Raw genomic sequence first — 27188 nt, 5'->3', positions numbered from 1 at the left:
TTTGTTCGCGTGGCAGAGTTTCATGGCTGGTGCGTCGGCGCCGGCTGATGCGGAAGGGGAAGAAGGAGAAGAAGAAGAGGGTAGGAAAGAGGAGGCGGGGGAGAAGGTGAAGGAGGAGGTCAAAAAGGATGAGAACAAGAATAACAAAAACAATAAGAAGAAAAAGGATAAAAAGAAAAAGTAGTTGTTGGGTTTTGTGTCATTAAATATTTACGATCTTCTCGACGAGGGTGGCACTTTGCTCTGGATGTCTCTAGATATGGTCGTCGACGAGGTCATGTTCAGAGGTGCCAGGATGTATGAATGGATGTACATCTCTTGTTTCATTATTCCTTCTCTTCGTATGAGACCTCCTTCAGAACGCCATCCTTATATGCATGATCCCTGATTGTTCTGGCTGCCAGCGCGCTGTCCCTGATTTCAGGTTTCGCAAAGATCAAATCAATTTCTTCGAGCGTCTTGCCGGTTGTCTCAGGGCATAGGAAGTAGACGAAAGGCACGGCGGCCGCACAAGACAATAACATCCAAAGCCAGATCTTCCAACCCACCTCTTGCAAGGCGATTCCTCCTGCGAAGACTGTGATGAAACTGAACAGCCATTCACCAAAGGCTCCAGCAGCACCTCCGAGATGCCGAAGTTTGAGTGGAGCAATCTGTGAATACCAGACAAGTCAGTCACTTCAGTAACGTCAAGAAACAAACAGTCACGTAGCGAGTTGAACAAGACACCAAAAATTTGACGACATCAAAACCGTACGTACCTCAGGTCCGTACAACCACGGAATTCCGATAAACGCGAAGCCGAATATAAAATTCCAACAGGCTATACAGGCCACAGCAGTGTACTGAGTGGCCGTAGAGGGAGAAGGAAGGCCAATCATGGCGACGAAAACCGTCATGAAAGCGGTCAATGCCACAGCTGACCATATCATGATACGACGACGGCCAAGGCGTTCAATCACGAAGGGAAGCGGGACTGTACCAAGCGCAAACCCGGTGTTCATGACAGCGGCAAGGAGTTGAGAGAGGAACGGGGAGAGGCCAAGTTGAGCAAATATGACCGTAGAGTAGTAGACCGAGAGGTTAATACCTAGAACGCGTGTTAGATCATGAAGTAAATGACTGTTTGCAATTGTGACTTCATACCCATCATTTGCTGCAAGGACAGGATCATGAAAGAAATCCTTATGCGTCTCCCAGCTTTCAGGTCGCTGCGGTCCCAGAACAAATCAATGACGTTGAATTTATGCTCGTCTTCATCCTCAAGCTTGATGGATGCCAGGATCTCGTTGCGCATGGCCTGGACTGCTGGATCTTCCACCGGTCTGTCATGGAGGCGTGCCACAACATCATCTCCTTCCTCGTTTCGACCTCGAGCATAGTACCATCTTGGCGTATCGGGCATGAAAAACATGCCGATGATTGAGATGACGGCGAAAAAAGCCTGGAAGCCGATTGGAAAGCGCCATGAGACCTGGTTCGTCATTCGAGTGAAGCCAAAGTCAACCCAGTATGCCAAGGCAACACCAGAAATCAACCATATGCACTGCACAGCGACTTCTGGCCCACGCTCTTTTTCGTTAATGCTCATCTCTGCCATGTATGTGGGTACACTACAAGAGATAAAGCCGATGCCAAATCCACAAAGGATTCGACTGGCAATCATCTGTGCAATTGACCATGATGAGGCTTGAATTGCTGCGCCGATAATGACAAGCCCGTTCCCCATGAGGATACAGCCTCTACGGCCCAAGGGCATGCCGAGGACACTCACAGCTAGCGAGCAGACAGCCGCGGCGAGTGTGTACGAGGAGGCGATCATGGGAATAACGTAGGTGCCTGTTGGGTGTCCTATAGCGTCAAGAAATGGTTTGGTCGTTTGGATTCCCCCAAGCACACCGGCGTCATAGCCATACATGCAAAAGGACTAGACGAGCAGATCAGTCACCGACATGAATGGACACCACGTAGTGCTTTCTTACCAGGGCACAACATATGCTCATGATGCGGTAGAGCATTCTACCTTTCACTGTTCTGAGACCCAGCATGATGCAAGTCGTGGGGATGGTTACACAAACTGAATATCTTGATACGTCGACAATAGACTGAGGCCGGGGTCAAGACGGTGCAGGAGGCCGTGTTTATAATGAAAAAGTCTCTTTCGAGCTATATGTCCATCATTTCCGGAAAACCCCTCCAGGATAAGGGGAAAGGATCGAAACGTTACCTCGGGCGCTGTATAGTAGGCTATCAGGAAAGCGGCAAGGTAAGCTGAGCCAAATAGATCTGCGATCTTGTTTACCTTGATTGGGCGGGTCTCTGTCTCCAACAATTCCACCCCACATATCTGGGGATTGAGGCGGGGAGCGGGATTTGAATCCCATGGAAAATGACGAGGTTCGACCTGAGGCCCTATAGTAGCTACAGCGGCCCTATGCCAGGCCATGATACCGTGAATATTATAATCGGTAAAAGCCCAACTAGCAGCTTACTGCATGGTTTCGGGGCAGGATGATGATGTTTGCGACAAATTGAGAGAACTTTGCGAACTCAGAAGGGCGCAATGGGACACGGAACTGGAATTCCGCGGAAGCCTTGAAGGCTCGGCTCGTTTCATGTAGACCTTCCTCCAAGGCGGGGGAAACTCAATGTAAGATCAACATCAATCGCTGACATCCATGAGCTTCATCCGAAGCATATATACGCAGGCATCCAGTATCACGTGGCTGGCGGTCTCCATATTCAAAATGGCCGTGATGAAAGCGCCAAACTGGCGACTGATCAGTAGTGGAATGCCCATAGGGTCTCTCGCCTCTGGCAGGATTAGCTTGGGCAGACTCTCTCGCACGTTCACCGCCTCTTCTGGTTGCCAATCCAATGCATCTCGTTCCAAGCAGGCAATGCCAACAGCACCACTTGCCGTGGATGGTCAAAGATCAACGCCATTGTCAGATGCCTTCTCCTTGAAGGGAAAGGTCACTGTGGTAACTGGTACGTTCCTCGCGTCATGCAAATTTTCTCGCTAACATTGCTCTGAGGGGGTGGTCAAGGTATCGGGCTTTCTCTTGCACGAGGCGCGGCCGAGTTAGGCAGCGATGTAGCCGTTCTAGATCTTTCAGAGAATCCAAAAGATGAATACGCTGAGTTGGAGAAGACTGAAGGGGTGAGAGTGAGATACTATCGGTAGGCGTTTGAAGTTATCCATCTGCTTTGCGGGTTTTAATGACGAGACGTTGTAGGACCGATGTTACGGATTTGTCGAATTTGACAGATGCTTTCGACCGAGTCAGCAAGGACTTTGGTCAGATCAATAATTGGTTTGTTCACTGACTAGTGTGAAGAGCTATGCTGAATGGAGCAGCATTACATCTGCAGGAATCGTCGCTGACAAGTCATTCTTCGAGACGACCTGGGAGGAGGCCTCGAAGATCTTGAATGTGAATGTAAGAACTGGGATTTATGTCCCAAAAGTTCATCAAACACGCATGCTGACTGTCGATAGCTGCTGGGCACATACTTCACAGCGCAGTTGGCTGCAAAGAGGATGAAAGCGCAGAGTTCTGGAGGCAGTATTGTGTTGATCGCTTCGATTTCTGCTCATGCAGCTCTGCCATCTCAGAACCTATCTATCTACGGTTCCTCCAAAGGCGCTGTCAAGACATTAGCGCGGCATCTTGCCGTCGAACTCGGTCCAATAGGAATTCGGGTAAATTCTGTGTCACCTGGAGCGATTGAAACAGAGTTGACGAGAAACCTTGCCGTGACGAACCCTGAATTGATGTCGCGTTTTCGAGCCTCCACCCCATTGGGGCGTGTTGGCCAGAGAGAGGATTTGAAAGGAATTGTAGGATACCTCATGAGCGATGCTGCTGCATACACGACGGGTACGGATATTTTGGTGACCGGGGGTATGCACGCAGGCCATCTCTGACGCGCCGTGTCGTTGATCCCACGCCGAAATTAGAAATTAGACTGGTCCGTACTGTTGTCCGTAGGGTTGTTCGGTGGAAAATTAGGCATGTCTAGATTGTTGAACCCAGCCCAAAAGAGGTTGTCAAGGGCAAAATCGTCAAGATTTGAATCGAAGAAGTTGAAAGCTTGTCCAGTCTCGGACATTCCTGGGTCGAAAGTGGACAAGCTGGTGTCGGTAGAGGCAGATCCACCTCTCACGAATTCCTCCTCAGAATGGCTTGGCTTGCGCTTCTTGGTCGCTGATGAAGAGGAATAAGTGCGTCGGTCATTCCAAGTCTTCTTTCGCTTGGTCCTTGCGCCAGAGGATCTGCGCAGCAAGTCGGCTTTCAAACCCATAATGACTTCCAGGGCTCGTGTAGAACTTTTGTAAGCCACTCCAACCTCTGCAAGAGCTTGGCAGCAAGACTCCAGATTTTTCCAAGCAGTGTTACTTCGAGTAACATCCTGTGCACCGCATGCCATGAAGACATGAACAAGCGCTGCTGTGAAGATGAGGTGTACCGCTTGTACATTGATCCTGCGAAGGCCATACAGGCGTCGATAAATCTGGATGAGCCGGGCAACCGAATTTGCAGACGAGGTACACGAGTTTCGGTGCACTGCAATTTCTTGCGGAAGTAGACCGACAAGCTTCTTGGATGAGGCGAAGAATGGTCGGGATGTGACAATGACGACGCAGTGATACTGCATATGTAGTTGAAGCACGTGAGGGAGATAGACTGTGTTGCTGTCGTCCTCGTTCACACGAAGACAGAGGGGTAGATCGGATTGCCATTGATTTAAAGTTCGCCGCATCGTGTTGGCAAAGTCAAAGAGTTGTCGCGTTGATTTTGGATTCATCAAGCCATCGGGGTATCTGGAAGTCGTTAGGCCCAGTTGACACACGTTTGGATCGCTTACAATATCTCCCGGATGACGGTCATATTGGCACATAGTTTCACGTTCCAGATGGTGAGCTCTTCGATCGGATTGACCATTCTGGGGACATCCAAGCCCTGACTATCATCGATATAAGGCGACCACCATTTCTGAACGTCTGTCGAGTTTGATTGCAATGAGGAAAAGGTGACGGTGATGTTTTTATCATCAATTCCGACTGGTCTGCCGACATATAAGCTCCACATGCTAGTGGAGTGGTAAGATTCGAGATCGTACAAACGCGGTGGATAATTTGCACTCACCGATCGTGAATAAACACGCCTCCCCATACCATTTTGCGAAGCATGGCTTCTTCTTCGTCTAACAATCCTATCTGGACATAAGGCTGAGGATCGAGGTGTAGCCCAAGGTCGACAGCTAGACGGACAGCCATTCCTAGATCTTTTATCAGAATTGGAACCATTAAGCTGGATACAAGAGCGCGAAGTACCGCTGTTAAGCCACCCTCGAGCGTCCCTAGTCAAAAGTGCTTCAATGGCACTTAGAATGACAAGAGATTGCACGGTAGAAACAGTGGGGGCATCCATTTCAAGCTCGAGGAGAAGTTTTGATCTTGTGGCGAAGAAGTCTGGAAGATTTTCTGGAAGATCGAGGATTTGCCTCGAGGTTAATGTTGCACCAATGGAGCACCTGTGCAGCGTATTGCGATAGCGATCAGTCTCGATTGTTTGGGCCGAAAGATCAGTCGTAAACGGCAACTTACATGGCATTTGTCAAGACTTCCGAGTACATGGAGCTGATGGTGTTGGTGGCTTTGCAGTTCCTCCTTTCGCGCCAGAAAATGTCCTCGTCAATAACGTGGATACTCGGATCCTCCCAGCAGAGATAAAGCTGCAAGAGATGGTCCTCGAGCTCTTCGCTGACAAGATGGCCAACTCCACCGCTCTGTAGCAAGGCGGCCCCGTCTTCGCAGGTTGAGCGAAAGTTGGACCGGCTCAAGGACATGGGACCATTATGAAGAATATGAAGGTTTGAAGTTGCGCCGTAGAAGCGAAGTTGCCCGTCCTCAGCTATCTGCAAGGAGCCAATGCGCCCAGATAGCTGGTCCATGAGAGCTTCAGATTCCTGGTTGCCTCCGCTAGGATCGTTCACGTCTTGGTCTGGTGATGATTCGTAAGAGGGATGTACATCATCGTAAGAGGGAGCATCCCCAGAAGTATCCAAGGCTAGCAGCATATTAGCGAGCGAATTTCATAGTCGGACTGTACCTACGCTGTTGCCACACACCATCGCTAGGGGCTCGCTCGAGCTTGGGTTCAACGGGGTCGGTCACGTGGGAGGTGACTTGGAAGTTACTGACTGAAGCATCCAGGTTTGGGCGACCCTGGACGTGAGCTGACGGTGGGGAGGGTAAGGCGATTCCATTAAGCGTAAGGAGGGATTCAAGCTCCTGGCAGTAGGCAGTCAGGGCCTGGAGTCGTTCTTTTGGGGCGATTTTGCGCTTGTCAAGTCCATGCTGGTAAACACAGGTCTGATCATACAGAACGCAGTTGGAACATCGGGGCACGACACCATCGCACTTGATCTTGCGTTTTCGGCAATTTTGACACGCAGTAGTGACATGTTTTCCCTTGGGTTTTTGCTGCAAGTCGTCCGGAGGGCTCGGGTTGGATGCCATCGTACATGATGATCGTGCTTCACAAAGATGGTGCTACATGACCGTGGCGAGCCCGTGGCCCAGACCGAGCAATGAAAGCAGGGGGATATTTGACTCTGATGATGACTGGGGTCAACTCATTGGACATCTTCTCAAGACAACGTCAATCGGTTGATAGCGGGGCATGAGGCGGTTGAGATGCGCCAAGGCTTCTTGTGCCTGCCTGCCCGCATTCAGTGATCGCTCTTTCCTCGGGTACCTGGGTAAGAGCGGGTCTGGGGAAAGAGCGACTGCGAGCGACCGTGCTTGCCAAGTACCAGGTCGTGCCTGCCTGCCAAGCCCTGCGTACTTCCCTCACCAGACTTGCGCGTTTTGAGGAAACAACCGCGGACACAGGATTGGGCTGGAGTAGCCAAATGACTCATGAGATCTACATCAAAATCCTACAAGCCAGGTACCCTTGACCTTGGATCTGTCCAGGCCGTTCTTTATAAGTGATCTCCTCGTAGACTCGTCCAGTCAAAAGTGCCAATTTACCCGGGTTCCATCGTCTCAATCATGTCGCTGGAGCTCTCCTGTTTGCCAGCAAGAAGAGGTCAATGCAGACTTTGTGTGCAGCCCCGAGGTCGGCATCTTTACTAATGCTGCACAGCTGACCCAAAGTAAATAAGACAGACTCTGCCATTTTAAGGTCGGGGGCAGCGACTTCGGTTAGAGGTTCATCGATGGTGTTGGCTATGATTACAGCAAGTGAACTGGTAATACAATCAAGTGTGATCCTGGGCAAAGATGTGAGTTGAGTCCGTCCCAATTCTGGGCTTGCTTCGATGAACAAACACTTACCAATTAAGGGCAATGTCGTCTCCTGGGATCAGGCTCACCAACCCAAGGAAATGCCGTGCATCACTCACCACTTGAGGTGATCTGGTCTTCAAGATGCGTTGCAAGATACCGTCGGCCGAGAAGAGCCTGGGACTCCCTTGGTAGCGTCTGTCTTTCCGAGCGAGTAGGGAGAATAGAGAAACAAGGTATCTCGCCTCGAGGACAATTACATGCACCAAATCTGACCGGTGGAGCAGTTGGTAGAGTTTCAGCGGCGTCAATGCAAATATCCATCGGCGCCTCCAGTGATCGAGCTTGAGATCAGTCACTTGCAAAGACGCCATGTACTCATGATCGGTGAGAGACAACAAGTTCGAAGCCTGCGTGGGTCGCGCAAGCTCAGTTTCAATTAATGAAATCTCCGCCAGAAGTCGGAAAGCGTTGATCCTGAACTCGCCGCTAGTCGCACGCACTTCGCCGACGCCCTCTGAAAAATCATCCAAGGGGAGGTCGGCCTCAAGAAGGGTGGAATTCAACGTTGGTATGCGGCCAGCCTTCAAGCTCAAGTCCGCGTCTTGTGAATATGCAATCCATAGAAGTCTTTGTCGCTGGATTCGCTCCGGCAAAGTCTGACTTTGGATATCCTTCATCAGGTCTTGAGCGATGCGCACAGCAGTGGATGCGAACATGGCCGCAGGATGTGAATCAAATGAAGTCAAAAAGACAAAGACCAAGCCAAGATAGCATTGGCAGAGTAAGAGAGATGGCTTTTCCTTGACAATAGCTGGCATTTGGGCCAGCGTGTCGTTCAGGTAGATCTGAGTGATCTCGTGGTCCTGTGGAACGCCCAAGGGGCTCATGGCACGCAGCCTATGGGCAATGGCGAGCACGAGCTTCATCGCAACCCATGACAAGACCTTTCCATCCGCTCTCCCGTTATAGCAATCTTGAAACAGCTCAAAGATTGTCTTGGCATTGAACAACGGGAGCGCCATGTTGAAATCCACCAGATATTCCTGCAGGAGAAAGTATGCGGCCTCTGGTGAAGGCATAGTGCATATGCGGTCTTTGGAGACTTTGGCTCTGGGTCGCAGGTCCAGATCTGTTGGTACAGGCCCGTGCCGAACAGAGGTAGCCGCATACTCTGTCACCGGTTCATCCCAGCTAGTGCTCTCTGAGCTCTCAATCTCGTGAGAGTAATGCGAGATGTCGTTCGAGGTGTGAATTGCGGATATATCGGCGGGCACTGGAAGGTCTGTCTGTTGCTGACTGCGAGCGACAGAAGTTTGCTGCAAAGACCTAAGTGCTGACTCTATCGAGGTCGAATTGACATCTGTGGAGCCAAATACCGGCTGCGAAGATGGATTCAATGAGTTCTTCGTCTCGCGAAGAGGGGCATCTGCTCCTGGAGCCATTGCCGTTCGAATCAATTCTTCGAGACTGTGGATGCGGTCTTCAAGAGTCTGCATCATTTTCCTTTATTCTTGTCAGTCCATCCCGCAAACAGGAGTTTTTGCCCATCTTTGCAAAACGTTAAGAAGGACTGACTTCTTCCTCCGCTGTCGCGGTTTAATGACATGTGTGATTTCACAATGAGAGTTGGTCTTGGTACAATAAGAGCACCTCAAGACACCAGTGCTCAGATCACATCTTCTCTTCTTCACTCGACAAACATCGCAAGCGTGAGCATTATTACTCTTGGCCTTTGACGAGTCGCCGGCTTCAGCCTTTAATGCTTCTGTTGGACTCATCGGAGTGTATTGTCGAGTAATATGGTGATGATGCTTTTCAAGCCAGGTAATTAATTGCAATATTAACGTCGAAATAGACAAGTCATGATTCTGTAGCACAATGATTTTTTCTTAGACAGGTTCTCATTTTTCATGTCAGGCTGAGGCTTTATGATCCTCGTATAGTACATATGTATTGTAATTGGATGACAAAGCCATGGCGGGAGCCTCACGCAACTGACGGAAGATAATTGACTTCCGAAGCTCCGCAGCCTGCGATTAGTGATAAGAACTGGTAAAGTAGAAAACAAGGGTCCCTAAAGATGTTTGCCACGGCCCGAATGTTGTTCGATTTAGGGTTGCTTTTGCAATGTCCTTTCGGGCAAGGAACATATGACGTTCTCTAGAAGATTGATTATCCACGACTTTTGGTGGAGTGGCCATCTCATTTCAAGATCATCCACGTTATGTCTCCTTAGTTAGTAAACACAACTACTAACCGTATTGTATTCTAAATCCTAGCGGTTAATCCTCCACTCCATTATATCACCATAAGTATCGTCCTTGTCCAAAGGCACCACCCACGTGTGCAATATCGTAGGCCGCTCTTTCATCTCAGCCCCAGCACTTATACCATCCCTCAGCCGCTCCCAAAGCTCCTCGTGCCCAAGAAACCGGGCAACATGTTCCACGGTGAAGTTGTCAGCGACTGCAGCGACGGGGGCTCCCCGATCCAGGAGCATCTGCGCAAGGCCCAGCGCGGTGCTGCTAATCTCCATAGGTGCGACCTGGAGCAGCATGTTGAGCGGTTTTGAGAATCTCGCACCCTCAGCGTTCAAATCGGCTCCACGGTCAACGAGCAGCTGTACGATTTTGACGAGGTCCCCGATCGAGAGCCTTCTGTCGCCCGCAGTGGACCTATTCCACGGATACCGATCCCGCGTGAGGAACGACAATTCAGACTTCCCCACCGTGGTGTTATACGTGACCGCATTCGGAAGCTGGGACTTTTCCCGCGCCTCCTTGCCCAGTTCCGCCTGATGGATACGCCGGATTCGGGCGATGGCCCGGTGGAGCGGAGTGCCGTAGTATGCGTGTTCGAAGTTGACATCGGCGCCATGATCGAGCAGTGATTTCGCCAGATTTAGGTTGGCGTTGCTCACAGCGCTATGCAGCATAGTTTCGCCTTTCTTGTATTCAAAGTCGATCAGGTCAGCTTGCCGGAGACAGCCTAGTACAAGCTGAGTCCCTGCTCCTGGCTGTGAAAGGTCGAAATCCGGGGATACCTGCAGCCAGTGGCCTTGTCGGGCATGGTTCTTTGCGAATTCCAGGAGACGGAGAAGCTTCTCTGACGAGCCTTGTACTAAGGCCAAAGAGAAGGCGTCATAACCGCAGTGGCTTGTGGCGTAGGGATCTGCACCTCCTTCGAGAAGTTGAAGGAGGATTTCCACAGACACATTGCGGAGAATGCTCGCTTCAATGGCAGACTCATTGTATCCCTCAAACTTCGGATCCGCTCCCGCTCCAAGCAGACAGTGGATCGTCATTCGGTAGTCAGACCCAGAGTGCTGCGTGTTGGGCTCCTCGTCATGCGAGAATTCCACCCCATCGCATTGTGCCATGACGGGAGCGTTCCCAACGACCTCTTCCAGTATCCCTCTGTTGACATAGGTCGGATCCATCATTGTCTTGGAATCTGACCCGTGCTCCAGCAGCAGCTTCACCATGGCCGCCTGGCCATTTCTCGCGCTACTGTACAGTAAATGTTGCAACGAGTCGGTCGTGTAGAACCGTGCCCCGAGGTTCATGAGCCGGCCCGCGAGATTCCATTCTCTAGAAGCGATGGCCAAAGCCAAGGGCGTGTATTCGTCGCCGGGTATCTGTCTATACTCGCCAGTTTGCGTGTCGAAGCCCCAGTCGGACAGGGAGCCAATGGCGTCGAGATGAGCGGCGTCAACAAGTGAGAGCAACCTGTCCATGACTTCCTCGTTCGCGCTCTGTGGGATCGTAATGTCCCCTCTTTCGAAATAGGCGTGGATGTACCAATGGTCGCTCCCGACGCTGTCCCACATAGAGAGGCAATGAAGGACGGTAAGCCCCATCCCATTCTTAGCATCCACATCGCACCCCTGCCCATTCAGAAAGTTTATGAGCCTCACATCCCACGATTTGCAGGCCATGTGGAGTGCCGTATTTCCATCGTTGTCGAGAGCGTCGAGCAAGGCGCCTCGGGAGAGGAGAAGTCGACACAGCTCAACATTTACATCGGCATCGACGGACGCTCTGCTCGCTCCATATTCGAGTAAGGTATGCAAAGGCGTCCGACCCTTCTTATCCACCGCATTGACATCAACCCCTTTACAATCCAGTAAGCGCTCAATCATCCCTCTGTCGTTTCCCATGCACGCTATGTGCAGAGGCGTCATACCACCCCGTCCATCCGGAGCATTGATATCCGCGCCCGCCGCCAACAGTGCATCCAATATGCGGACTTGGCCCTTACAAAGAGCGATCTGTAGATATGTGAGACCCCCGCAATTCACGCTGTCCCGACTCAAATCCAGGCCCAGATCCCGACTGAGACGTAGCAGCGCCGCCACTATTGCGTAATTTCCTTCCTCGATAGCGTTATGCAGCATCCGCTTCCGAAACGTCTTTAACGGCGACTTGCGGTGCTGGCCGCTCCAGAACATGTAGTCGGATTTCGACAGTCCGCGCCAGAGGTCGCGGACGGGCGGCTCTTGGGCCCAGATGCCTGTACCGGCGGGGTTCGCCCTTGTTACTTTCTTGTTGTCGTTGGCGTCTGCTGCGCCGCGGATTTTGCCCAGGCGGAGGGCCTCGGCGCCATCTAGGAGGGAGCGAAAGGCGGCCAGGTCTTCTACCTTTGCGGCGTGACTGAGGAGGCTTGTTTCTTCATGGAGGGAGGCCATGATCGATTTTGCTTGGGGGACGGTGAGGGCTTTGAGGGAGATGGTCTTGCTGATGCTCACCGCAGACGGATCTCGAGGCTGGGGATTCTGATTCATGTGGTGAAATAGGAGGTCGATGCAATTTTCGTGGTGGGCCGAAATGGCCCAATGAAGGGCCGTCCAGCCGTTGCGGTCCGCTCCATAACAGTCTGCACCGTGGTTTAGGAGCGTGGATAGCGCTTTGTCGTGGCCTTTGAATGCTGCCCAGAAGAGGGGAGTCCAATGTGCGGCGTCGCGAACGTTCGCCGACGCGCCGGCTTGGAGTAAGGCGTGCACGACCGCGTGGTGGCCCATGGACGCTGCCCAGTGCATCGGTGTCCAGCCGTGGGAGTCGGGAGCATTGATATCAGAGAGCGGCTGGGGATTGGCTTTCAGCAGGTCATGAACCAGCTCTGAGAAGCCCCAGTAAGAAGCCACATGCAATGGCAACTCGGAACGAGGTATGTCGCGGAACATATAGGTCGCAACGTCCAGCTCTCTGTGCGATGTGATATGCAGGACCTGCCACGAAGCTCCTCGCAGAGAATTATCGCGAAGAAAGTCCCCAAGTTTCGCAAGGCACTGCTTTTCTACCGCCCGGGCGTGGTAGCCGAAGAAGTGCGCAGCGTAATCGAGAAAGGGGAGATGTTGGAGCCTGGACTGCAGGTCCTCGATCTTTTCGCAGGAACCCTCGCGCATTGGGTTGATGGACAAATAGGTCAGACACGTCTGCGATATCAGCAGGTTTGGCTCGACTTCGTTAACGATATCCGTCGCTCGTACGAAGTTCATGGCGGTTTCATGCACCATGCCTAGTGTGCGATCGGCCTTGGACAGCACGACCAAACCAAGGCAACAAGATAGGAGCGACCTCGCACTCTCCACATTCTCGGGATCAATCTCGTCCTCTCCATCCTCTGTGGCCAGTGCCTGTTGCAGTTCCTCGAGTTTCAGAGGCCGTTTGGCATAGCAGATCCACACCATGACCTTGACCGCCAACGTTTTACGCCCAGCGTTTTGTTTGGCGATGCGCTCCATCGTCCTTCCATATGCCTCCTTGTAATCAACAGGCGGCGACTCAAGAGCTAGGCGCATCTTTTTGATGGTTGTAAGGCTAGTTATGTGGTCCATGACCAGCCGTGCTACCAGGAAACAGCCATCGACGTGGTTTACCACTGCAGAGGTCAAGTCGGATTTGAAGGATTGCGGTATGAGATCGTAGTCGACTTCGCTCTCTTCTTGTAATCTCCAGTCGATATAGTGCGCTAGGTCGTCTTTTGTAGCTGAGATCTCAACATGCGACGACTTGTCGAAATGCTTGCGGATGTCGGACAGATCGCGTGAGGTAGCGAAAATCTTCAAGCCGGTCTTTGATAGCTTGGGCAACAGCTTTGCCAGTTTCGCCAGGAAGGGACATTCGTCGAGGCCGTCTAGAACTGCATATACCACTGACGTTTTGTTGACAGTACTTGATATGATACTGATAATCTCATCGGGAAGGAGGGAGGAGTTGGTTGACTTCGCCTTCTTCCACAGATTAACAACATCTTCCGTTACAGTGTCAGCTTGGTCCAAGAATTGCAAGGCAAGATGCCGCAAAAAGCCATCCAATGTCTCATGGCTTCGTTCCGCGCTGAAGAAGTGGTATGCGACTGCGCTCTGGCTTGACGATGACGCCGTATCCAGATCTTGAGCGACGGCAGCGGAGAGCACGGTCTTTCCTGTGCCGGGCCGTCCATATGCCCAGAGAAGTCCTTCTGCGCCATCTCTCCACACCAAATACTCTTTGCAGTTCAAGAAATGCGATCCAGTCCCCTCACATAGCTTCTCTATGAAAGTGCTGAGCGGAGCAGGAGTGAAGGAGGGGCTAAGCCAGTTTCTCAGTTCGATTCTCTCTTTCGCGGAGGTCATGGTTCGGAGCTCCTTCAAGCCGGCAACAGAAACGTTGCTGCATTGGTCATTAGTCCCGGCATCTGTCAACGATACCGTAGTCATGAGTGCAAGGGACTCACAAATGGTCTGTCGCCAACGCAGACGCAAAAACGGCGTTGAACCGATGCAACATCTCCACCGTCTCCTTCATCTCCTTCTCCTGGAACGGCCACACGAGCGCACCTAGTTTTTTCCGAATGCCATGCTCCGACGCTTTCCTCTCCAACACGAGCTTCACCTTTTCCAACCGCGTCTTGCAGTCCTCCATCACCGTCTTTGATATCATGGGCTGGCGACGGTCAATAATATCGCCGAGCCCATCGATCTGAGTAGCCTGTCGCAGCCGCAGAAACACCGATGTCAAGGCCGAAAGCTCCTGGATGAATAAGGCTTGGTTGTCCGATGCGCTTTTCAGGGCGGAGAAGTAATGGTAGCTGAGTTGTGAGATCTGGATGGTGAGACCGCATAAGCCGGCGACGCCCGCAGCTATGCTGAGGGGGTCGGTCATCGCGGTCAGGTCTGAGAAACTGTCTAAGCTCTGGGGCGGCTTTTGCTATTACAGATATCTGGAAAGGAAGGCCGAGGGGGGTGGACAGGGTGTGCATCAGGCTGAACTCCCCCGCCCTTACACGTGACTGCACTTTTGCAGCCTCCCGCTGCTAGGGCTTCGTGCATACTGGGCGCCTTGTAATAGGTGGTTGCCGGCAGGTAATATCTGTAGGGCCGGAGTGGAATCTCACCACTCAGAGTTCAGCTCGTGGTCTTGTTGCAGAGTACCAGTCCGAGCCACACATCGTGTATCCATTGTGAATCCATTGTGTAGTTATGATGTCGAGGATTAAGCAGCAGAGGCTGGCGTCAATCGAGATCTCGGCAACTTCATCGTGGTGAACGGGAGCCTATCAGTCACGGGTTAGAATGGTCGCTACTGGATCAGATCAGCTTACCTGCATAATAAGCAAGATGCTCTATAGAAACTGAGGTATATATACCAGTATATATTGTAGTCATGAAGACAAATCACCACCAACCGCCCAACAAACAAGCCAAGACACAAAGCATATACGCCAAGGATTCGCCTCCCACGCTCGCTGCTGTCGGGAACCGACCTTCCCCTATACTTAAAGTCTTAGAAAAACATTCAAGGAATATATCTAGACTGAACTACCTAATCGTTCGACTCTACCTGATCATAGGTCTATTCCTAACAGCACTAGGGCGACGTATGTGAGAGAGAGAATAGGATGAATGGAAGAGAGTTGGGAAGGGGACAATAGTTCTTATGGACGTCAGGCGGCGCCCCTGGGCCTGCGACCATTCCCAAAAGGTCAGGACCGCCTAAACGGAAAGGCCTCGGGCGGATTTCCCGGCAACAACTTCAACAGGCACAGGCCCTGAAAGGCCTACTCCGTAGAGGTTACTTACAATGTCATCTTCCAGGTCAGAACACGGTGCTTGTCATGATATAGTGATTTGCAAGCAACAATTCTACTGTTAGTCGATGGCATTTATGAGAAGGCATCGACTCAGAAAATGAGATGGGTTCAAAAGTCCAACCTGAGGAAGGGCAAACCTGAGCATCCCCTGTTGTGTTATACACTACGGTCTTTAATCGTCTTACTCCCATCAAAACAAATCACAAGCCAAGTGACTTCATTCTCCAGTTACTAATAAATCAGTTGTCTCCCCACGAAACTTTATCAGTCGATCATCCTGCGAGCATCATGTCCCCTGGCTCAAATTCAGCTATGACTCACTCCCGCAGTTTCTTCGGAGAAATAATCGCTCGTCCACCCACTCAATGCAATGTGAATATACCAAATGGTAAAGAATCATCGACGATCTTATGGGAGCCTGTTTTGCCCAGAAACACCTTGCATCATGATGAGAGAATGTAGCTTCCGGACATAGCTTAACTCAGTGCAAATCACCGAGGGGGAAATTATATAAAGACCATGCCTTGGTCGACGACGTGCATCTCGCGTGGTTGATCAGTTCGATCGAGATAAAGTTACTGACCAACAACACCCAATATGGCCCATAAGGAAGCTCTGCGAGCATCGCTCGAATCCACGAAAGCTGAATACAGACGGTTAGGTAAATCCGGTCTGAGGATATCTGTCCCTATTTTGTGAGTGGTCTCCCAGAGTTAGTGATCTCGACATCCTAGGAGGCTGACTTTGGCGGTAGAGGTGCAATGAGTTTTGGTGACCCTGACTGGCAGTCATGGGTCGTGAATGAAGACAAAGTCAGTCAAAACATGACCAATATTGCTGCATTCCTCAACTAACACCCATGACGCCAGGCTCTTCCGTTGTTGAAAGCAGCTTATGATCGTGGCTTGAACACTTGGGACACTGCAGACATCTACAGCAATGGTCACTCGGAGGAGATCATTGCCAAGGCGCTGAAAACATATCACATTCCTCGAGACAAGGTGGTTTTGATGACAAAATGTTTCGCATACATTGGCGAAGAATATGTGAGCATCCAACCATTCTCTGCATTCCGGTCATGTGGTGAGAGATCGAAATTGACCGTCCTGCCAGAGTTATCAAAACGAACCTGAGATGCGTCGAACTAAAGACTATGTCAATCATGGTGGGCTTTCTCGTCAGGCCATCTTCCATGCCGTAGAACGCAGCCTACAGAGACTGGACACAACGTACATTGATCTCTATCAGATCCATCGGTTCGACCCAGACACGCCTCCTGAAGAAACGATGGAAGCACTGAACGACCTGGTACGCTCAGGCAAAGTGCGATACATCGGTGCCAGTTCCATGTGGGCGTATCAATTCGCCCTATACCAGAACACCGCTCAGGCCAACGGATGGACCAAATTCGTGTCGATGCAGAACCATTACAACTTGCTGTATCGAGAGGAGGAGCGAGAGATGAATCCGTTCTGTGATCTGACTGGCGTCGGTCTTATTCCTTGGGCGCCTCTATGTCGAGGGATTCTTGCTCGGCCTCCCTCTTCAGACAAGACAGAACGCAGCTCTAATGACAAAGCCCAAACTGGTCATAGCCAGGTCGACCAGGAGACAGTGAAGCGAGTGCAAGAAATTGCAGAGAAACGAGGCTGGTCGATGAGTCACGTGGCTTTGGCCTGGATCAACAAACGAGTGACCAGTCCCATTATTGGCTTTAGCTCGGTGCAGAGGATTGATGAAGCCCTGGATGCCAATGGAAAAGAGCTTACAGGAGAAGAGGAGAAATACCTTGGAGAGTTATATCAGGCAAGATCTGTGGAAGGACACACGTAGAGATGTAGCGCGATGATCCATAATTCTCGGACGAGCCAGAAAAGCATCAACACCATGTTGGCCCATGAGTTGCTTGAACAAGAGACGTATCATGCAAAAACGGTCCGCTTATCATTGTGCGAATCTCCTTGTTGAATGAAAAATGCACCGAGAAGGAACGAGTTGACCCAATGTTGATTGCACCTGCCTTGATAAAAACTGCGGTGGGGCATTTGGCATCTGGTGCCTGCGCTGCCTGCGCTGCTTCACTATTTCTTCTCCCTCTCCCATCTCTTGTCTCATCCTCTTTCTCATCCTCTTCTCTCTCAAATTCCGCGCTTCTTCGCTTCTTCGCTTCTTACAGTTCGACCGAATACAGCCTCGGCCGTAATCCCCTTTGTCTTACCAAGCTCTTCAAATGCACGGCCAATTGAGGATTCCTTAGAGGGTCGAGAGCTCCCACGAATGCCTTGTGAGACTTGAGTGGAGACGGCATTCATCGGCGGCGACTTTCGTACGAGATTGTCTGTGTCCTCTCTTTGCCGGCCCCTCATCCATGGCGGTTCCAAAGCCCCTTGGCCCCTCCCATCTTGCCAATCTCGTCCTCCCCGCAATCACCCCGTCGGCATTTCTACAAATTCCGACATACAAACTTTCCCAAATAGCCCGTGATCTGTCACCACGCATACGGAGTACCCCTCCGACCTCAAAAACTTCCACTCCCACGGGCTTTGGTGGGGGGCGGGGGAAATACCGGAAGAATCGAGATCCTTTTCAATTGGCTCTATTCGCGGCCTGTAGACTATGATGTTAACACCGAAGCTCGGCTGGTTGGTAAACAAACCGTGGGGCCTTTTTACCAATAATGCCACTTACTTGTCATGCTTTTCTCTTTTTCGAAAACCTGTAAAGACCATTCGACCATTTTGCTCTTCTTCGATCCTTTCAATTGGTGATATCAAGAATTCAAATCAGTTTCCAAATCGTGCGCTTAAGCAGAAACGACAGCAGACCGACGAACCGTTGAGTACCCAATTCAATCTCAAAATGTCCAAAGCAACACACATTATCCGCTTCATCGCGAAGGAAGACAACAAGATCCATTTGGGTCAACTTGTCGACACAACTCGAGATATCGGTCTCGACAGCCTCGAGGGCAAGGAAATCAAAGCATATCTTCTCAATGGCACCATCTTCCAATCGCAAGTCACACCTCATATCTACACCGTTCAGACCCTCTTGTCACCCATCGCAAAAGACGAGACAAACTACATTCGATGCCTCGGCCTGAATTATATGGATCACGCAAATGTAAGCCGTCTCTCCAGTTTCCCCTTCAACCTCGAATTTCTACCACTAGATTTCCGTGAATCTTGTCTGACTCAAGCAGGAAGCCAAAATGGCCCTTCCCAAAGCGCCCATTCTATTCACAAAGCCACGGACCGCACTGAACGATCCCTACCCAGCGGTGGTCCCTGTTCCCAAAGTCGCCCAAGACGGCACCTCAGACTACGAAGCAGAGTTGGCTCTTGTCATCGGCAAGACCGGCCGTGATATCCCTGAAAGCGAGGCCCTCGACTACGTTCTAGGCTACACCGCAAGCAACGACGTCAGCGCCCGAACGCTGCAGATGGCCACCGGACAATGGAGTTATAGCAAAGGTCTCGATGGCAGCTGTCCTCTTGGCCCAGTCCTCGTCACCAAGGAGGCCATTCCCGATCCTCAGGTCCTGGGAATCAAAGCCATCTACAACGGCACCGTCGTGCAAGATGGCAACACCAAGTATGTTCTCCCCTCGAGTCGAGATCCATGAGTTTTGTTGCATGCGACTAACATTTCCGTCCAATAGGAACATGATCTTCAACGTTGCCAAACAAATCAGCTACCTGTCACAAGGAACTACGCTCGAGGCCGGAACAATCTTCCTGACTGGCACACCCGCTGGAATTGGCTATTTCCGCGAGCCCCGCGTTGTTCTCGAGGATGGTGGTGATATCCGAGTCGAGATTGAGAAGATTGGTACTTTAGTCAACAAGGTCAGATATGAGGAGTGGTAGGGGATGAGTTTGCGAGGAAAGGAGAGGAGAGCAGATGGGTTGCAAAAAGCAATTGGGAAGATAAGATAAGAGTATGAGACTATGAAACCTGTGTAAAGGCCAGATCTATCCAGGATGTGACGAAATCAGAAGTATAAGATAGACTTTACATGTGATGATCGTTAGGATAGGCAAAGGCAAAGGCACATGCAATGTGCAAAAGTTGTAATTCAATGTGCAAAAGTCGTCATGCGCAACCCCAATCCAAATAAATCATAGTGCCAAGGGGCGCTCATACAAGTCAAATTGAGATTTCTTAGAAGATGCCGCAGGTTGTGTGCTAATGTCCTGAAGTAGCTATGTGCAGAATCAACATCCATGACTGATATCTTACTACTTAGCTTGTCAAAAAAAGCCATGCTAATGGTATGTATGTACCGTTCAAATTATGAGACAACCGCAATAGTCTGATCCTCAAGTCCTCCTCCTCTCCCATCCATCCATCACGTTGACCCATGAGTCATGCTCATTTCATTTCATTCAATTCTACTCCAAAAACTCCTTTGGCACCTCTGGTCCCCAGACCGCAAGGCCTTCATGTCCAGCGGGTCCAAATCCCATGGGTGTATCCTCATTAACCAGATCCCCATCCGCATAATGTTCGACCATAAACCCATTAACATCCCACCAATAATCGAAGATCTGACTCCCCAGAATATGTCTGCCCACACCCCACACAGGAGTATATTCCTTCTGAGCCAGCCATTGATGGCCGAGGGCTTGGGTGTCGAAATCATGTACTTCGAATGAACAGTGATGCACGTGTTTCTCCAGCCCGGGCGTCAATGTCGTCAGGAACATGGTGTGGTGATCGACGAGGTCTTGGCCGCGGTCGATATGGGCGAAAAGCGCGACTTCCTTGCGTGCGGGCGCACCGGTTTCAGGGTCGATTTTCTCCAGTGGGACGTACAGGATGTCGCTGGGGACGATGTTGAAATGTCGGGTGTACCAGTCCATTGCGGCGGGGAAGTCTTCGACGTTGAGTCCGAAATGGCCCAACTGAGAGGAATTAGTCTTGTGGTCTAGCTCTGGGTCTATCCGAGGTGGAACGTAAAGGGGGAAACATACCTTGTGCACTTCAGCCGGACCAGGCTCGAATCTTTGAAAACTCTTCTCACGCGGCTTATCGGTCTCGTCGTTGAAGACCAATTTACCGGGTTTCTTTCTCTCTTCCACTACCGCACTCTGTCCACAGATGAAGTTGACGGGGAATCCTTGAGGATCCTCCACCGAGACAATATACCCACCACCGGGCGCGTTCTTCATTTCTTCCACTCCATCGGTCAAGGGCTTGATACCGGGGAGGGTAAGCACCTTTTCCAACTCGTCTCGTGATTCCACTTCAAAGGTGCCACCTAGGAATTGTTTCGGTCCTTGTTTGGCATAGTAAACGTATTGGTCGGATCCGTATCCTCGATACCATCTTTCATTGTCGCCTTTTTTGGTTACGTGTAATCCAAAGTCTACAATATCAAGTGAAACGGGAGGTTAGTATTGTATCTCGGGAGATGTAGGGGAAGGAGGTACTGACCTCTCAAAAAGGTGGTAATCTTGTTCAAATCAGGGTGTTGATATCTCATGTGGCTGAGTTTGACAATTTTGACCTGTTTAGAAGGATCGATACCGCGTTTCTTCTGCCATTCGCGTTTCGATGTGGGCTCTGGGATTGCATCGACGTCTTTCACCGAAGCGCCTCTGTTTGGCGAAGGGCCTCTTGAAATGACACCATTGCTAGGCTGGAAGAGTTTAATGGTTCATTGTCAGTAAGGGCCTTGTTGACACCAGGGTTGATTTTGTGGACAGAAACGTGAGAGTTGCATAATCGCATACCTTGTCATTAGCCACCTTTTGTTCGGTGATGTTGTGCTTTAAATCGTCGAGTGAATTCATGTCGAATGACAGGGATGACCAAGTGTCAAACAAACTATGGAAATGTTTGAAAACACTGATAATACCCTTGAGTAGATTTATTGGGAGGGTAAATGGAGTTTCGAGGTTTGTCGCAACAGGAGCAATGACAGTGGCGGCGACGACGACGGTGACAAAGGTCAGATATCGGACGACAGAAAATCGTCCGATGACGAGTATTTGACCGAATCGGCGGCGATGTGGGGAAGATGAATTGGGATTGGGATGACTTTTAGTTAAGATGGGGATGGGGATGGCGATGGTTTGACAAAGAGGGTCCAGCCGAGAAAACTTGTAACCAAGAAAGACGGAGTATCACGAGAGTTCCGAGATCCTTGTACGGAGTACGCTCACTATCGTGGCCTGGTGCTTGGTTGATTCAACTGCCGATAAGTATTATTAGAGAAGTGAGAATTTGAATCCTTTCGTCATCAAGCACTCTTCGTCCAACAGTCAGGGAGATAAGGAATACTATATAGGTACTTGGAGAAAGTCAAGTTCCAAGTTTCAGCTTGTAAATCATGGGTCTGGACATGAATTGCCGCGCCAAATATAGACTAATAAATATAGGGATTCGTAGCATCTGACCAGGTCGTAGTAAATAATGAAAATGCAAATCAATAACCAAACGGTCATGGGTGATTCTTCCCCACAACGATATTACCTACAGTACCCCATCTACAACAGCCTTTGAATCTGTCTGCCTGGGGGTGGGATACAAGGATGAACACAACGGAATGAAGCCGACTCTGACAAAGAATCAAGAAGGACGAGGGGGGATTTCTGGAGTCAGCCCCTCGGCCCCCCAGTAAGCCTGGGTGGTCTGTAAATGCCCCCCTCCCCATCTTTAGGCCGTCTGCCGGCCCCATACACGGAGGATTGATTGTACGAGGGTCGCCCGGGCCATTTCCAGGCTGTTGGATCATTATTGTTGCTTCCAATAGGTACCTACCTACACACACACGACAAGCAACAGCCGTCATCTACTGCCGATAGACTGCTCACTATACGACACAGATGATGTCTGGTTGGTTGAGTTGGAAGCCACACATACTCAAGAGAAAGGCCGTACAAGACCGTGATTACTCGGGGACACCACAAATCCTGAGGCCATGGATTGCTGATCTACTTCGGCGTTTGAGACCTATATTACACCGAAAATGTCGCGACGATTTAGTACTTACTCCGTAGTCTCACATGCTTTGGGATGGAGGGAGGAAGTAAATTTCTGGGTGTTTGAACTTGGGTGCCACAGGCCATCTCGTGGGACCTTAAGCCCCACGATCAAGACCGAATGCCAATGTGGGGTCCTTCTGAAAGCAAGCATGTGGAACAAAACTTCCCCAGATGAGGAGCATTGGTAGCATGTCAGCAGTCATTCCGCGCTGATAAATTCAAGTTTGAAGAAACAAGACAGAGCGCGAGAGAAGAAGAAGAAGAAGAAGAAGAAGGGAAGATGGGAGATGAGATATCAGGGTTGTGTCGATGGCTGGGGCGAGCAGAATTGTTATTGACAATTGGAGATTCTGCCTCTTGCCTCATAATTGATTAATCACTGGCGGCGACTTCCCCAAATCCCTGAGGCAAGCCAAAACCGATAAGATATGATTAATGATAAGATTAGATTATATCTTCGAGATAATCGGTACCATCACATCTACATATCTATCCATTATTGCGGGCAGCAGGGCTATCCCATGGAAAGAAGAGGAAACACATTTCCCATGAATTGAAATTGTTGGAAATGGTAGGAACTCCTCTTAGAATCCACCAACACGGCTGAAGAAATCTCTTGATCAAATGCGTTGGTTCTGTGCCAGCTCGAGACTGATGTATGTAACATCGGCCTTTGTATGGGGATGACGTGGAAGCAGGCCAAATCAACATGACAAAGGTGGATCAACCAGTGATTCATCTAGTCTATCCCGGGATAGCGCATCCGTCACCTCTCATATCACTACCGCCACTGTATACTGGGATCCCTGTTTCTTCATCGACATGTCTTCTGACAATTTGCCCCCGACCAAATTTGCCTCTGGACCAACCTTTTAGAACCTCAATGTCATGTCCCATCTGCTTGAGCACCTTGACCACATTTTCGTCAATTCCTTCTTCAATGAAAACTGTTCCTGCCTTGGGAGCTTGTCCAGCCGGTGCACCTGCTCCAATGCAAAATCTCGGCGCATCTAGAGCTTGTTGAGGATTCATGCCAAACACTTCCATATTCAAAAGTACTTGAACGTGGCCCTGCGGTTGCATGAAACCTCCCATGACTCCATACACTGAATGAAGTTGTCGTTCCGCTCCATCTCCATGTGTGATCATGCCGGGGATGATGGTATGATACGGTCGTTTGCCTCCTTTGTAGAGGTTGGGGTGGTCTTCCGGTCCTAGCTCAAAGTTGGACCCTCGATTCTGCAGCACGAAGCCTGTCCCCTGTGGGATGATGCATGATCCAAACCCTTCATAATTAGAGTTGATGAAGCTCATCCCATTGCCTTCCTGGTCCGCAACGGCAAAGTAGACAGTGTCACTGTGATTCTGAGCTGGGCTAGGTCCTGGCTGACCTCGGATATGGTTGCCGGCCTTTTCTTTGTTGAACAACTTGGCTCGTTCTGCCAGATACTCTTTGGAGAGTAATGCTTCGGGCTCGTGGGGGCTGTGCTCTGGGTCGGTAACCCACCATGCAGCGTCAGCAAAAGCAATTTGTAATGCTTCGATGACTGCATGCAGATACAGCGGGCTATTATGGTCGTCGATGGCAAAGGTTTGAATTTGTTGCGTGCGTTCAAGTTCCTCAAGGATGCCTAGGGCAATCAGCGCAACGATGCCCTGTCCGTTTGGAGGGTGTTCCCAAAGCTCGACAAAATGACTATCTGAGGTGCCGTTGGTCACTCGCTGCGTGGCCGTCTTTCGAACATTCTGTCCTCGAAACTTGTGGGAGATTGGTATGGGTTCCTCGACCGCTTGATTTAGATGGGCTTCTAGATCTGAGAGTTCAATGTGTCCGCCAGTCTGTTTGAGGACGTCCACTATGGACTGGGCAATTCTGCCCGAGTAAAATCCCTTTTTACCTTCTGCCGCCAGAGTTCGAAACGTTTTTGCAAGATTGGGATTCCGAAGGATCTCTCCTGCTCTTGGTGCTCGGACAAAGAACTCGGCTTGCTTATCTTTTTTCAGGATCTCTCGGAAATTCGGAGAAGCGTTCTTCAGATCTTGTTCCGAGTCTTTCCACTAAATCCAACATGAGTCTTGTTTGCAGTCAAGGGAGGATGATACTCACAAATGCGGCAGAGAATTCACTGACGGGGAACCCTTCCTCAGCGAGCTCGATGGCCGGCGTGAGGATTTGTTCCAAAGTCAGTTTTCCACTTCCAAATCTCTCCACGGTATCCACCCATCCAGCAGCAGCACCCGGTACTGTGACGGCGAGTGCGCTCTGAGGTGGAATCTTTGCACGTGCACCAGGAGCGAGACCTAGTTCTTTCCGGACTTGTTCCAAAGTGGTGTTTTTGGCACTTCGACCAGAGCCGTTAAGGGCGTGAACTTTCTTGGTCTTTGCGTCGAACCACAAGCAAAACATGTCTCCTCCAATTCCCGTTGAGGCAGGTTCGGTGACGTTGAGGGCAGCAGCTAGACCACAGGTTAGTTATGACAGCCCATCAATCAACAGGGCAGGCAACCAAGACGGACCTGTCGCTACGGCAGCATCCTGAGGCCAATGTTAATACTGATAGTCGGGAAATATAACACAAGAGACTTACGGCAGCATTACCACCCATCTTCAGAATCCTCTGACCAGCTTCCGCTGCCAATGGTTGAGTACAAGCAACCATGCCTTTGGTGCTATGGACAACGCTCCTCCGGCTGGGGAATTGCACAAATGGCGGGTCCCCAATGGGATAGACGGCCTCTGCCCGGAAATTCTTCTCGGTCGATCCCATTGTGATATTTTGGTCGGAGTAAATGAGGAGCAGGGTAGAAGAAGTTCAGGACGGCAGATTCTTCTCGAGACGGTTGAAAATTTCTTGAGGTCTATGAATCGGGATCAGAATCAGCTTAAGAAGATAAAAATGAACAAAGACTCTCGAAAGATTTAAATGAGACAAGATCATCAAGAGTGATGTTGGTCACTCACGTGAAACCAGTGACGCTATTCTATGTCGAGAACTCTGCTTATACGTTTTGCCGGGAAGGTGAATGCCACGGCGTCAAGGTTCTTCACGGAGATGAACGGTCGAGTAGTTTCTTAGCAACTGTCATGACCATCCTTGGTTGGTACGGGTGGTTGTTGGACAGTCACACAGTGGATCGTTGTGATCAATTCAAACCCAACATCATTGCTCCTTCCTCCTTGTGCGTGGGGCAAGCACGACCCATGTGTGGCGTGGCGTGGCATGAGGGGAAAGGAAGGAACAGCGCGTGGGCGGTAGGCACAGCGAATAAATTACGAGAAAAGTGATGATGGCGACTTCAAAATAAAGAATTGGTACTCAACAGCCATTAGGCCTCGGTTTGACTAATAAATCTGCATTTCCAATTTCCTAACATACAGAAAGAAACCCCAGACTTGTTCTTTGAATGGCTCTTCTACGACTATATCCAAAGAAACACACTTGCGATATCCATCCTTCACCAAGACATCTCTTGCGCCGTCACGTGACATATATACCCAACTCATCTTCGCTTTGTCTAGGGAGATACCTATCTATAGCACATGCTGTCGCTGTCTAGTCGGCTGTTGTAACACATTAATCATACAATAGATCGGCCTGTATGCCAATGACCACCAACAAATGAAAAGTCCCCCACAAATGAACGCGTCCCTGATCGCCAGTCCCAGTTGTTTCTATCCTATTTCATGCCTCAATTCTCTCCGGCCGGAGCGCCGCCCTGAGTTGTACATGCTGCGTAAATGTGTTCAACGTTCGCTTGAGAAGACCCGGTCGGTTTACAGACATGGCGTCATCGTGGTAATGTCGCCTGCTTCGTGAGCTCTCCTCTCCGGATGTTGAATGCTCATCCGATATGGTGTCCTTGCGTTGTCCATGTGAGCTCCCTTGGCTGCCCTCGTCGCCCTCACCATCTGCCTTGTTTTCGCCATGTCGATGATGACGGTGGTGATGATGCCTCCTCCTTTCGGAACTGGTGCTGTTCACTCTCATAATGAACATATGCACACTTGTCTCGCTCTCCCCCGATGCTAATTTCTTCAGTGTCTCCCGGAACAGTTCCCCAGGACTGGTAGTCGAGTTACTGGACCCAGCAAAGCTAGGCCGGCGTCCCTGTTTGCGTCGGCCATCACTTTCGCCCAAATCTTCTCGCTCCTTGCCTTTTCGTCTCTCCATCATCCGAGCTGCCTCCTCCTGAAGTCTGCGTTCCCGCTCCGCCTCTGCTTTTTCTCTCTTCTCTTTTGCCGCTCTGCGAGCAGCCCGTCTCTCTTCTCGCTCTGCTTCTTCCTGCGCCGCAAGAGCCGCAGCCGCTTCCGCCCTTCTCTTCGCATACCTTTCCCGTCTAGACTCTTGCTCTTGTTTGTACTCCTCCGATTCATGCCTTCGCTGTTCCTCGGCTCTCGCTTTGCTCACTTGTCGGCCAATTGCGTTCTCAAATAGTCCAACCTTATCCTTTTCTCGTTCTAACCTTGCTTTGTGCCCGTACAGAGGATCTCGAGGCCGATGTTCCCGCGTCTCGCTGTACTTCCTATGATGTCTCATTTCTCTCGCTGCTGCCGCGGCCGTAGCTACTGCTGCGCCCACTGCTGCCGCTTCCACAACGTGATTATCGCCTGATGCCTCCTCTGCTGGTGCATCCGAGGCCGGCTCTTCTGCGGCCGGTGCTTCTTCTGCTGCCGCTGTTGGTTCTTCTGCGGCTGGTACTTCTTCTTCTGCTGCCGCTGCTGGTTCTTCTGCGGCTGGCTCTTCTGCGGCTGGCTCTTCTGCGGCTGGCTCTTCTGCGGCTGGCTCTTCTGCGGCTGGCTCTTCTGCGGCTGGCTCTTC

At 50.6% G+C, this 27188-nt stretch overlaps 10 protein-coding genes across 11 annotated transcripts in view; 3 read left to right on the top strand and 7 right to left on the bottom strand.

Annotated features, from left to right (window-relative positions):
• Nucleotides 1–317: 317 nt before the first annotated feature.
• PV10_00548 (uncharacterized protein) lies at nucleotides 318–2104 on the bottom strand. Its single transcript, XM_016364647.1, has 4 exons — nucleotides 1983–2104; nucleotides 1147–1927; nucleotides 762–1090; nucleotides 318–653 (listed from the first exon to the last, which is right to left on the bottom strand). Exons 1-4 carry the CDS (start codon nucleotides 2046–2048, stop codon nucleotides 327–329), a joined length of 1503 nt encoding a protein of 500 aa, XP_016228296.1. The 5' UTR covers nucleotides 2049–2104; the 3' UTR covers nucleotides 318–326.
• Nucleotides 2105–2684: 580 nt separating this feature from the next.
• PV10_00546 (uncharacterized protein) lies at nucleotides 2685–6630 on the bottom strand. The gene is made up of 6 exons (XM_016364645.1): nucleotides 6124–6630; nucleotides 5615–6077; nucleotides 5342–5541; nucleotides 5154–5286; nucleotides 4873–5097; nucleotides 2685–4828 (listed from the first exon to the last, which is right to left on the bottom strand). Exons 1-6 carry the CDS (start codon nucleotides 6527–6529, stop codon nucleotides 3961–3963), a joined length of 2295 nt encoding a protein of 764 aa, XP_016228294.1. The 5' UTR covers nucleotides 6530–6630; the 3' UTR covers nucleotides 2685–3960.
• On the top strand, nucleotides 2748–3931 carry PV10_00547 (uncharacterized protein; the record flags this gene model as incomplete). The annotated part of the gene is made up of 4 exons (XM_016364646.1): nucleotides 2748–2991; nucleotides 3039–3163; nucleotides 3342–3443; nucleotides 3503–3931. The coding sequence occupies 4 exons, from the start codon at nucleotides 2748–2750 to the stop codon at nucleotides 3929–3931; spliced, it is 900 nt and encodes a 299-aa protein (XP_016228295.1).
• Nucleotides 6631–7064: 434 nt separating the features above from the next.
• Nucleotides 7065–9163, bottom strand: PV10_00545 (uncharacterized protein; the record flags this gene model as incomplete). The annotated part of the gene is made up of 3 exons (XM_016364644.1): nucleotides 8879–9163; nucleotides 7352–8806; nucleotides 7065–7287 (listed from the first exon to the last, which is right to left on the bottom strand). Exons 1-3 carry the CDS (start codon nucleotides 9079–9081, stop codon nucleotides 7065–7067), a joined length of 1881 nt encoding a protein of 626 aa, XP_016228293.1. The 5' UTR covers nucleotides 9082–9163.
• A 212-nt stretch (nucleotides 9164–9375) lies between these two features.
• PV10_00544 lies at nucleotides 9376–15164 on the bottom strand. 2 transcript variants are annotated; one of them, XM_016364642.1, is made up of 2 exons: nucleotides 14021–15164; nucleotides 9376–13956 (listed from the first exon to the last, which is right to left on the bottom strand). In XM_016364642.1, exons 1-2 carry the CDS (start codon nucleotides 14446–14448, stop codon nucleotides 9579–9581), a joined length of 4806 nt encoding a protein of 1601 aa, XP_016228291.1. In that variant the 5' UTR covers nucleotides 14449–15164; the 3' UTR covers nucleotides 9376–9578. The 2 variants fall into 2 exon arrangements, with proteins under 2 accessions (XP_016228291.1, XP_016228292.1); XM_016364643.1 differs by having other exon boundaries at nucleotides 9376–14839; nucleotides 14888–15164.
• Nucleotides 15165–15749: 585 nt separating this feature from the next.
• On the top strand, nucleotides 15750–17441 carry PV10_00543 (uncharacterized protein). Its single transcript, XM_016364641.1, has 4 exons — nucleotides 15750–16071; nucleotides 16131–16188; nucleotides 16246–16422; nucleotides 16490–17441. Exons 1-4 carry the CDS (start codon nucleotides 15974–15976, stop codon nucleotides 17207–17209), a joined length of 1053 nt encoding a protein of 350 aa, XP_016228290.1. The 5' UTR covers nucleotides 15750–15973; the 3' UTR covers nucleotides 17210–17441.
• A 644-nt stretch (nucleotides 17442–18085) lies between these two features.
• On the top strand, nucleotides 18086–19382 carry PV10_00542 (uncharacterized protein). The gene is made up of 3 exons (XM_016364640.1): nucleotides 18086–18499; nucleotides 18579–18970; nucleotides 19038–19382. The coding sequence occupies exons 1-3, from the start codon at nucleotides 18236–18238 to the stop codon at nucleotides 19243–19245; spliced, it is 864 nt and encodes a 287-aa protein (XP_016228289.1). The 5' UTR covers nucleotides 18086–18235; the 3' UTR covers nucleotides 19246–19382.
• Nucleotides 19383–19521: 139 nt separating this feature from the next.
• Nucleotides 19522–21655, bottom strand: PV10_00541 (uncharacterized protein). Its single transcript, XM_016364639.1, has 4 exons — nucleotides 21115–21655; nucleotides 20816–21020; nucleotides 20353–20747; nucleotides 19522–20283 (listed from the first exon to the last, which is right to left on the bottom strand). Exons 1-4 carry the CDS (start codon nucleotides 21172–21174, stop codon nucleotides 19771–19773), a joined length of 1173 nt encoding a protein of 390 aa, XP_016228288.1. The 5' UTR covers nucleotides 21175–21655; the 3' UTR covers nucleotides 19522–19770.
• A 1182-nt stretch (nucleotides 21656–22837) lies between these two features.
• PV10_00540 (gamma-glutamyltransferase) lies at nucleotides 22838–25299 on the bottom strand. The gene is made up of 4 exons (XM_016364638.1): nucleotides 24957–25299; nucleotides 24886–24904; nucleotides 24476–24825; nucleotides 22838–24426 (listed from the first exon to the last, which is right to left on the bottom strand). Exons 1-4 carry the CDS (start codon nucleotides 25134–25136, stop codon nucleotides 23113–23115), a joined length of 1863 nt encoding a protein of 620 aa, XP_016228287.1. The 5' UTR covers nucleotides 25137–25299; the 3' UTR covers nucleotides 22838–23112.
• Nucleotides 25300–26051: 752 nt separating this feature from the next.
• The window catches only part of PV10_00539 (uncharacterized protein), a gene marked incomplete at both ends in the record, with an annotated part of 3123 nt that continues 1986 nt past the window's right edge, over nucleotides 26052–27188 (bottom strand). Inside the window, one exon of the mRNA XM_016364637.1 lies at nucleotides 26052–27152. Within this exon, the coding sequence (XP_016228286.1) occupies nucleotides 26052–27152 (1101 nt within the window). The remainder of the gene's footprint in view (nucleotides 27153–27188) is intronic.

Source organism: Exophiala mesophila, assembly GCF_000836275.1.
Source record: "Exophiala mesophila strain CBS 40295 unplaced genomic scaffold supercont1.1, whole genome shotgun sequence".
NCBI lineage: Eukaryota > Fungi > Ascomycota > Eurotiomycetes > Chaetothyriales > Herpotrichiellaceae > Exophiala > Exophiala mesophila.
The sequence above is the reverse complement of the archived record's forward strand: the minus strand, read 5'-3'. Positions and strand labels throughout refer to the sequence as shown.

Bases quoted from the DNA above. Each gene is read 5' to 3' on its own strand.
- PV10_00540 (XM_016364638.1), bottom strand. From the start codon at position 25,136: ATGGGATCGACCGAGAAGAATTTCCGGGCAGAGGCCGTCTATCCCATT. The intron at 24,427-24,475 runs GTGAGTATCATC...TGTTGGATTTAG, and splicing joins GTGAATTCTCTGCCGCATTT to TGGAAAGACTCGGAACAAGA.
- PV10_00544 (XM_016364642.1), bottom strand. From the start codon at position 14,448: ATGACCGACCCCCTCAGCATAGCTGCGGGCGTCGCCGGCTTATGCGGT. The intron at 13,957-14,020 runs GTGAGTCCCTTG...TGACCAATGCAG, and splicing joins GCGTTGGCGACAGACCATTT to CAACGTTTCTGTTGCCGGCT.
- PV10_00542 (XM_016364640.1), top strand. From the start codon at position 18,236: ATGTCCAAAGCAACACACATTATCCGCTTCATCGCGAAGGAAGACAAC. The intron at 18,500-18,578 runs GTAAGCCGTCTC...TGACTCAAGCAG, and splicing joins ATTATATGGATCACGCAAAT to GAAGCCAAAATGGCCCTTCC. The intron at 18,971-19,037 runs GTATGTTCTCCC...TCCGTCCAATAG, and splicing joins GTGCAAGATGGCAACACCAA to GAACATGATCTTCAACGTTG.
- PV10_00548 (XM_016364647.1), bottom strand. From the start codon at position 2,048: ATGCTGGGTCTCAGAACAGTGAAAGGTAGAATGCTCTACCGCATCATG. The intron at 1,928-1,982 runs GTAAGAAAGCAC...CTGCTCGTCTAG, and splicing joins TGAGCATATGTTGTGCCCTG to TCCTTTTGCATGTATGGCTA. The intron at 1,091-1,146 runs GTATGAAGTCAC...CACGCGTTCTAG, and splicing joins GTCCTTGCAGCAAATGATGG to GTATTAACCTCTCGGTCTAC.
- PV10_00543 (XM_016364641.1), top strand. From the start codon at position 15,974: ATGGCCCATAAGGAAGCTCTGCGAGCATCGCTCGAATCCACGAAAGCT. The intron at 16,072-16,130 runs GTGAGTGGTCTC...CTTTGGCGGTAG, and splicing joins AGGATATCTGTCCCTATTTT to AGGTGCAATGAGTTTTGGTG. The intron at 16,189-16,245 runs GTCAGTCAAAAC...CCATGACGCCAG, and splicing joins GGGTCGTGAATGAAGACAAA to GCTCTTCCGTTGTTGAAAGC.
- PV10_00546 (XM_016364645.1), bottom strand. From the start codon at position 6,529: ATGGCATCCAACCCGAGCCCTCCGGACGACTTGCAGCAAAAACCCAAG. The intron at 6,078-6,123 runs GTAGGTACAGTC...ATATGCTGCTAG, and splicing joins CGATGGTGTGTGGCAACAGC to CCTTGGATACTTCTGGGGAT. The intron at 4,829-4,872 runs GTAAGCGATCCA...AACGACTTCCAG, and splicing joins ACCGTCATCCGGGAGATATT to ATACCCCGATGGCTTGATGA.
- PV10_00541 (XM_016364639.1), bottom strand. From the start codon at position 21,174: ATGAATTCACTCGACGATTTAAAGCACAACATCACCGAACAAAAGGTG. The intron at 21,021-21,114 runs GTATGCGATTAT...AAACTCTTCCAG, and splicing joins AAAAGGTGGCTAATGACAAG to CCTAGCAATGGTGTCATTTC. The intron at 20,284-20,352 runs GTATGTTTCCCC...AATTCCTCTCAG, and splicing joins GTCCGGCTGAAGTGCACAAG to TTGGGCCATTTCGGACTCAA.